This window comes from Charadrius vociferus, unplaced genomic scaffold (genome assembly GCF_000708025.1).
Source record: "Charadrius vociferus isolate BGI_N301 unplaced genomic scaffold, ASM70802v2 scaffold163, whole genome shotgun sequence".
Taxonomy (NCBI): Eukaryota; Metazoa; Chordata; class Aves; order Charadriiformes; family Charadriidae; genus Charadrius; species Charadrius vociferus.
The window spans coordinates 15,930,677-15,938,322 of NW_009648332.1; the positions used below are offsets into that span (position 1 = coordinate 15,930,677).

General features: G+C 40.2%; 1 protein-coding gene across 1 annotated transcript; it reads left to right on the top strand.

Annotated features, from left to right (window-relative positions):
- The first annotated feature begins 3,753 nt into the window (after nt 1-3,753).
- Nucleotides 3,754-7,410, top strand: RWDD3 (RWD domain containing 3). Its single transcript, XM_009884906.1, has 4 exons — nt 3,754-3,784; nt 5,637-6,121; nt 6,833-6,948; nt 7,047-7,410. Exons 1-4 carry the CDS (start codon nt 3,754-3,756, stop codon nt 7,159-7,161), a joined length of 747 nt encoding a protein of 248 aa, XP_009883208.1. The 3' UTR covers nt 7,162-7,410.
- The last annotated feature ends 236 nt before the right edge of the window (nt 7,411-7,646 follow it).

Genomic DNA, 7,646 nt, shown 5'->3' on the forward strand with positions numbered 1-7,646 from the left:
GGGGAGAGGTGGGGGGGGGGCGCTCTGCCCGGGCGGGCAGCACTGGCTTAATCTCTTGCTGTTCGCGGCAGCGCCAAAGATGGGGGACTCCTCCCCTGTCCTGCCGTGTCTTGGCTGCCGGCCTCTATAGGGGATAAAGCCTGGCAGGTCCTATTCGTTTATAATTAGCGACTTTCTTCATTCGTAGTACGTGCAGAAGCTTGAAGGGTGGCAGTGGGAATGGTCTGGCTGCTGTTTAGGTGAATAAGCAGTTGCACCTCCCAGGTGTAAGAAAAACAGGTATTTATCCTGTAGTATTTAATAGGGGTGCTGCTGTTGGGGTGCATAAGGAGCCTTGGGTCATCTCTGCCTTTTTCTGGGGTTACGGTTATAATCCGGGCCATATGACACGCTGTGTTCTCTGGCTTCAGCAATACACATATGGCTGTAGGTTTTACAGGGTACTACTCTTTCATGTTTGCTGTAGGTAGGAAGGTGGGAAGATGCGTAGTGCTTGCTCCCATCAGCTGCCGGATGCTGTAGCCTGGGAACGCAGGACATGTACGCACCTTCACTCCACGTTTTCTGCACCAGCCATGGTGGCCGCTGATCAGAGTGTAATTTTAAGAGCTCGCTTTTATCAGTCTGTACCATCGCAGTGCTGTGAAGACGCCCCTTCAGCAAGGGAGAGTAAATCTCAGTAGTTGCGGTGTACAACAGCGGTTACGATCAGGCTTAAAGAAAGTTCCAGGTGAGATATGTAGGTGTTGCCTGTCTTTTCAGATCCAGAGCATAAATAAGTTTTGCTTAGTGCCTACCACAGATGTGACAACTCTCCTATATATTTTTTGGAGAGATATATATACACACATACACACACACACAGAATATGCATATATTCCGTATCACTTATGTTCCCTGGTGTCCTGGGAGCCATTGCAGTGTGCTGCCCAGCTCCCCAGCAGAGCGATGGCCAGCCAGCAGCTTCCTGCTGGTTGGACTGCAGTAAAGCCCTGGAGAATGCTGTTAAAAATGGATCCAGTGGCCTGCCATCAGATTTTATTTGCATGTGTATTCAGGCCAAAAGAATTGGGATTGATAAGGAAATGCTTTTTTACTGTGAGGAAGTACTGGAACAGGTTGCCCAGCGAGGTTGTGGTGTCCATCCTTGGAGATACTCAAAAGCCATCTGGATGTTGCCCTGGGCAGCCTGCTCTATGTGGCCCTGCTTGGGCAGGGAGGTTGGACAAGGTGACCTAGCGAGGTTCCCGCCAACCTCAACCATTCTGCGATTCTGTGAAAATAACTTTGTGCTGCTTTGGTGTGGAACTACGTGTGGCTGCTCTTGAGCGACTCACTTTAACTAAAAAGTTACTAAGAACTTAATTGAATAAACCTCAAACTTTTATTTGAAAATAGTTGTTGAAATAGATTTGCACAGAACAGCAGGTGGTTATTTGAAAAGAGAACGTTGTGTGTAGACAGCCTCAGAGGGATGAAGACATTAGTGTCTGCATGGAGCACCATTAACTGGGGTAATCTAAAAGCAGAATTGTTTTGTGTCTAGATCTACATGACATGCTTCTTGCTCCAGTGTAGGCAGGTAATTCTGCCATTTTATTTTTTTGATTGGTATTTAGAGTTGTATTTTAAAAATACAATTGATGAAATGTTTCGACTGAGTTTTATTTTCTTAAAGTCAAAAAGTTCAGAATGTTGTTTCAGGCATAGTTTGAAAATACAATATCCAGGCTTAACAGATGTTTATTTTTAAAAATGTGAAAGTATCTGAACATTGCATATGCATGTCTGTTTCTCCAAATCTGTAAGAGAAATATACACACATCCTTCTCTGTGCTTCATATACAGATAAATGGTTTTGTGTTTATAAATAACCAGGATGAAAAAAGGCTTAGAAACCTTCCCAGAACATAAAGTGAAGCGCCACAAGTACACAATGGGAACAGGCTATTATATTTATACTGATGTTAAGTGACATTGCAGTACCTTTAGCCAGGCTTTTTTCATGATATGTTAGGATCATGCATATTGATTTCCATCGTTTTCTGCTGGAATTGAAAAGATTATTTACAACAATGATTATTGGTAATTTTCTTACTTTGAGAATTTACTTCTATTTTACACACTGCAGGATCCTTTAGTTTGTATACAATTAAGTTTTGCTGTATTCATTAGCTTACATTTGTTTTATCTCTTTAAACCATATAAATGATCATTGACAAATGGTCCACTGAAGTAACTTCCGGCAAAGCTGTTATATTATGCTATCTGTAGTACATGAAGAGTAATTTGCGTGTAGATCCATGGGATCAAAAAGGAGGCCGTGGGGGATTTATGGTTTTGAGGAATGAAGAAAGTGCTTTTGCAGGTCTCTTGGCATGCTAAAAACTTTGACTTTCTGGGATTTAACAATAAAGTATTCAGAATGTAAAATATGTTTTTATCAAAACCAATGTGTTGATGAATTTAAATAAACTAATTATGGCATATCTTTTTTACCTTACATAGCTATTTACAAAGATTAGCGTTACAGATAGAAATCCATAATTTACTTGTTAATCTGTTCTCTTCTGGTTTGCTCACCAAGCTTGCTATAAAAATATATTTATATATTCTAAGCTTGTACGTTAGTAGGTGCCATTTTCTGAATTTAAAAATAGACTGCATGTGTTGCATAAAATGCCTTTGGGCAGGAGAGGAGGGGGATATCTGTCTGGTTGACATGGAACATAAGAAAAAATCTGAAGTATGCTAGAGCTAAATATACTGATAAGCATGCAGCTAGGGGGGGAAAATGAGTTAAAATATATTGAGTTTCGTCTTATTAGCACATTAAATGCCACCAGAACCAGAAATGCCAGGTACCCAACCTTTTATTTCAGAAATAATCACCATTTTGCTGTGAAGACAACTCAGACCTTGTAGCGTGTGCAAACAAAGGAAATATTTCTTTAGAGCCTCGTTACGCAGGGCGACGGTGGTTTGCTCTTTGTTCTGCCAGCCGTCTGCAGCGCTGGTGCATAAAATGGACGCTGGAATGTCTAAATAAACTTTAGACACTGTAGCCCCGCAAACGTTTTGAACCAATTCTCCTTTTTTAAAAGTAAGTCTGAAGCAGATGTAAATGAGCACGGCTGGGCTTTTCGCGATGGCTCAGGGTGATACACCTTGGGATGCGAGGCTGCGCTGCTTCCTTCGGATTAGTTCATCATCACAGGGAAAGGTGTGAGATTGTTGGAGGCTTAAGAATATGATCACTGCAGCAGGAGGCCCTTGCCGAAGGGGCAAGGTTGGCCTGTCTGTTCATCCCTCAGCTACTTCTGAGTTGGTGAGATCTGTTATGACAAGCTAGGGGAAAAATCTTAGGAGGATTATCAGAAAGGTAACATGTTTTTCTGTCACTGTAATTAAGCTGGCAATAAAGTAGTATTCTTCAACTCATTTATAGGCTGTGCATTTTGAAATGTATTGGCAGCATAGTTTAAAATAAAGTGATTCATGGGCAGGAATATAACGATGTTAATACTGTTCAGCCAAATGCTGCTTGCGTTCAGCTGTCCACATTCCTGGTATGGCTGCCCTGTGTAAGGGGCAGCTGGAAGGAGGTGGGTCGGCAGGCACTGTCTGTGCAGTGCGATGCTCAGGCGTGTGCGGAGACCCTCCATGCTGGCCAAGAGGGTGCTGGTGGTCCCAGGAGGTGCAGTGCAGGCTTTTCTTCTTGTGTGTGTGGTTATGTGTATCAAGCCTAGCGTAATGGCAGAGGAGCTATCGTTGCTGGTGCCCAGTAAGAAACATTTTGTCAGAGCAGAAGACAGAGATTGGAATGGGAAGGCTTAAGGTCCTCCTGCGTAGCCATGGCCCATGAATGAGGGCTGCATGCTGCCTGATGGATGCTGTGGAGACTGGAGTCTCTTCCAAGGCTGGTGCGTTTTTGGGGAATAAACTTGTCTTAAAAATAGTCTGGAAACTTTTGTGGGGTCTTTGAAAACTGGAGACCAACTCCCATTGACAGGGGAAAAGGCTTTGACATGTAGTGCCTGTAGTTGTGCGCATGGTTGGGTGTCATTTCATTTAATTCACCGTATTTGTGTCCACTGCTTTCGGCACTGGGTTTGATTCTGTTTAGGTAGCCGTGGTTTGTAGATGTTTGCAGACTTCTTTATAGAGTTTGATTATTGGGTTTGTAGGATGTTTGGTTTTGTGACTGCTCTGACCTGCAGAGTTCTTCATGTGACCCAGGAATGAGGTTTGGAAACAAGCCCTTGGCAAAGCTCTCTAAAGGGCACCTGTCTGTCCAAGACACTTTTAGGTTCTTTCACTTATTTAATAGGGTTCAAATATAAAATCATAGAGAGCATTGAGGTTGGTAGCGGTGTCAGCAGTACTAATCAAACGTAATTCAACTGACTGTCACGTAAAGGAAGGTAAGATAAGGTAGGGGGAGAAGAAGGCAAGTCACTTCAAAAGAGCTCCTCTGAAACTCAGCTCTGCTCTAATCTGCCTTTCAAATCTGGCTTCTCCTGCCCTTGTAGAATGAATCAACCTGACATTTTAGCAATTTTTTAAAGAAATGGGGTGAAGTGTTTAGAATGCATCAAAGTGGTGAAGCAGAGAACATCTGAAGAAGATCATCTTTTATCTGGTACCCTCTTTCTTCATTGCAGAGGAGCAAAAGTAGGTTAGGTCTTTGTTCCCCCTTTTCACTTTATGAAGTTTTGTATTGTTTTTTCTGTGAAACGTGTTTTAGTCAAGAGCACTTTATTGCAGGAATTACTGTCCATAACTTTCATATTCAATGTCTTTGATTATGTGATTTAGCAGGAGGATGTGGTCTTTTGCCCTTCCTGCTATGTACTGTATATATTCTTTTCACTCTGAAAATAATTCTATTCTGAAGTAGACCAACAACAGGTTTTGAGTAGATATGAGGGTGTATATATGCATATTTTTATATAAGTGTGTATATATATGTACGTGTGTAGTATATAGGGTCAGATGTACCACATGTCTTATAATTAAGACAATCCAGCTGTTGTAGAGATGTTGGCAGAAAAGAATTAAGCATAGTTTCTCTGAAAGTTACAGGGGACAAAGAATCTGACTTTTTTCTTTCCAAATCTTTCTTTAGGATAGAACTACTTTTGAATGGTTGTCTTCAAAAATACTTGGTACAAGTCTATTTTCCTTGTGCTGATATTGATGGTAGACATCCTACAGGTTTCTCTAGGAGCAAAGTTAGGGCAGTGCTGAGTCCATCCAGAAAGGTCTCTATTTTTGGTTGTCCTTGTTGCTGCTATTGAGCTGTAGAAGCCGACTTACGTGTTTCTGAGAGACAGTTCTTTATTACTGACTTGTCTAGACTTTGAAAGAGCCAAAAGGTGTGAATGCTTTTTAGAATGTGTTAATAACTTTCCTTCTAGTATGATATGGAAGTGTTACATTTCAGGATCCCGGGCAAGTATAGCTTGAGCCCTTGGTTGCAGCCCCCCACCCGGCAAAAAAACCCCACACCCCTTATTTTATATAGAATGGCAATCACTTGAGTTGAATTGTTAAAGAAAACAACATGACTTAATAATATATACGTATTTCAACTTCAAGCAAGCTATTAATGTTTATTTTTTGATACTTTCCAGAGACGCATGGAATCACCTTTAGAATTCAAATCATCGTGAAAGAACTGCTGGATACAGATGTACTTTTAAAGTTGTTATTTCATTTACCAGTCAATTATCCATCAACTCTACCGGATATTTCTGTTAACTCAGACCAGCTTACGAGGGCCCAATGTACGGATGTGAAAGATAAATTACGTGAACAAGCAAAGAAGCATCTTTCTGAACCCATGGTACACGATCTGATTCTTTGGATACAGCAGCATCTTAAGGATGTCATTAGGCAATCAGCAACAGTTTGCAATGAAAAACCTACTTTGTCAAAAGGAGCAAGTACAGAGGATGGTATCTGGATGCTCCTTTTGCATTTAGATCACATGAGAGCAAAGGCAAAATATGTCAAAACTGTGGAAAAATGGACTTCAGATCTAAGGCTGACTGGAAGACTGATGTTCATGGGCAAGATAATATTGATTCTTCTTCAGGGTGACAGGAGCAACATTAAGGTGCAGGAACAATGAATGTTGACTGGTTTTATTGATTTACTACTGAAACCTGTGTGTCTGAATATTTTGTGTGTGTTTTTCGAAGATTAACAATTTTGGAAACAGATTGATCATTAGGAGATAAGGAAGGCCCAACAACTTCATTCTGTATTTAATAAAAAGAGGTTATTCTATGAGAAAGAAACCAGTGATACTTGTAGACCTGTGGCCCTTATTGCTTTGCTTCCCACTGTAATTATACCCCTGTATTCCCTGTGCTTCCTGACTGTAATATGCCGAGGTTCAGGCTCCTATATTCCCTAAACACCCCAGAAAACAGAAAATTTGTGATGAGAAATTAATAACGCATATTTCTACCTCATTCCTACATCTTTCCTTGGCTTAGACCACGTGGTGCTCCTACTGCACGCCTAGGCTTTCAACTTCCTGTCCGTAGTTAGGAACTCCCGCTGCATTAGGCAGGTTTTTGTGGTAATATTGGAGAAGAATGTTTTGGCTTTTCAAACTCTCGTTCTCTGGATCACTCAAGACTGTGCTTAACTTCAAGCTGATGAATAGAAACAGTCATGCAGTTTTCAGGATTGGCACTTTCAAAGTTTGATTGCTCTGTTCTGAAAAATACCTGTATGTTTCGTTATAGATTTTTTTTATTTTACTAAACTTCAAAGATACTAGGTGATATTTAATATTTTGTTCTCTTTTGTCATTTAGGAGTACTTGATTCTTCAGAAAACTTCTAAGGTAGATGTGGACTCAAGCGGAAAGAAATGCAAAGAGAAAATGATTAGTGTACTGTGTGAGACAAAAGTACAGTCACAGCATAAAAGGTATAATTTAGTACTGTTGTGGATAGAAAAGTAACAAAGTCAATAATTACATTCTGACAAATCCAGGCATGTTCATGAGTTTCCCTTTTACAATGTAGGTTTCAGACATTTGAAGTCAAAGAATATTCAACGCTGGATGATCTACAAAAGGAATTTGAAACTGCAGGACTTACAACTCTTTTCTCTGAGTTTGTGCCTCCTCTCTTAAAATAAAATTAAAAGAAAACACTGGACTCTCTGACCAAAGCAGTGGTTGACTGCAGATGCTGATGGAAGATCAAAGGACCAATCTGGCAAACAACGTTAAAGCTTTTCTGCAAAAAATGCCAGAAGTAGCCATCCTCTTGGAAGACCGAGAATGCAATTCAGACATTAAGAATTGATCGTGTTTTGACATTTATGTATTAATAACTTTTTTTCAAGGAATGTGGAGTTAATTGTGATAATTGCATGGCAAGCATGAGAGATCATGAAGAAGAAATAAGAAATAGTGTTAAAATAATAGTCTTCTAGTTAGACTCTGTTTTGCAGTCCCTGTTTTTCAATGTTTGGGTTATTATCTCTCATGGTAGTGTTTTTTTATAATGTCCTGCTAGAAAGCACGATTAATTTTGCTTTGAAAGCTTATATGAAGACATTTCTATAAAAAGCAGAGCAAACACACATTTGAATATGTGAGGACAGCATATACTTAATAT

What these genes read in the sequence shown, in the direction of transcription:
- RWDD3 (XM_009884906.1), top strand. Translation starts at nt 3,754, where the DNA reads ATGGCAGAGGAGCTATCGTTGCTGGTGCCCA. An exon ending in GTGACAGGAGCAACATTAAG is followed by an intron (nt 6,122 to 6,832) that starts GTGCAGGAACAA and finishes TTTGTCATTTAG; the next exon opens with GAGTACTTGATTCTTCAGAA. An exon ending in GTACAGTCACAGCATAAAAG is followed by an intron (nt 6,949 to 7,046) that starts GTATAATTTAGT and finishes TTTACAATGTAG; the next exon opens with GTTTCAGACATTTGAAGTCA.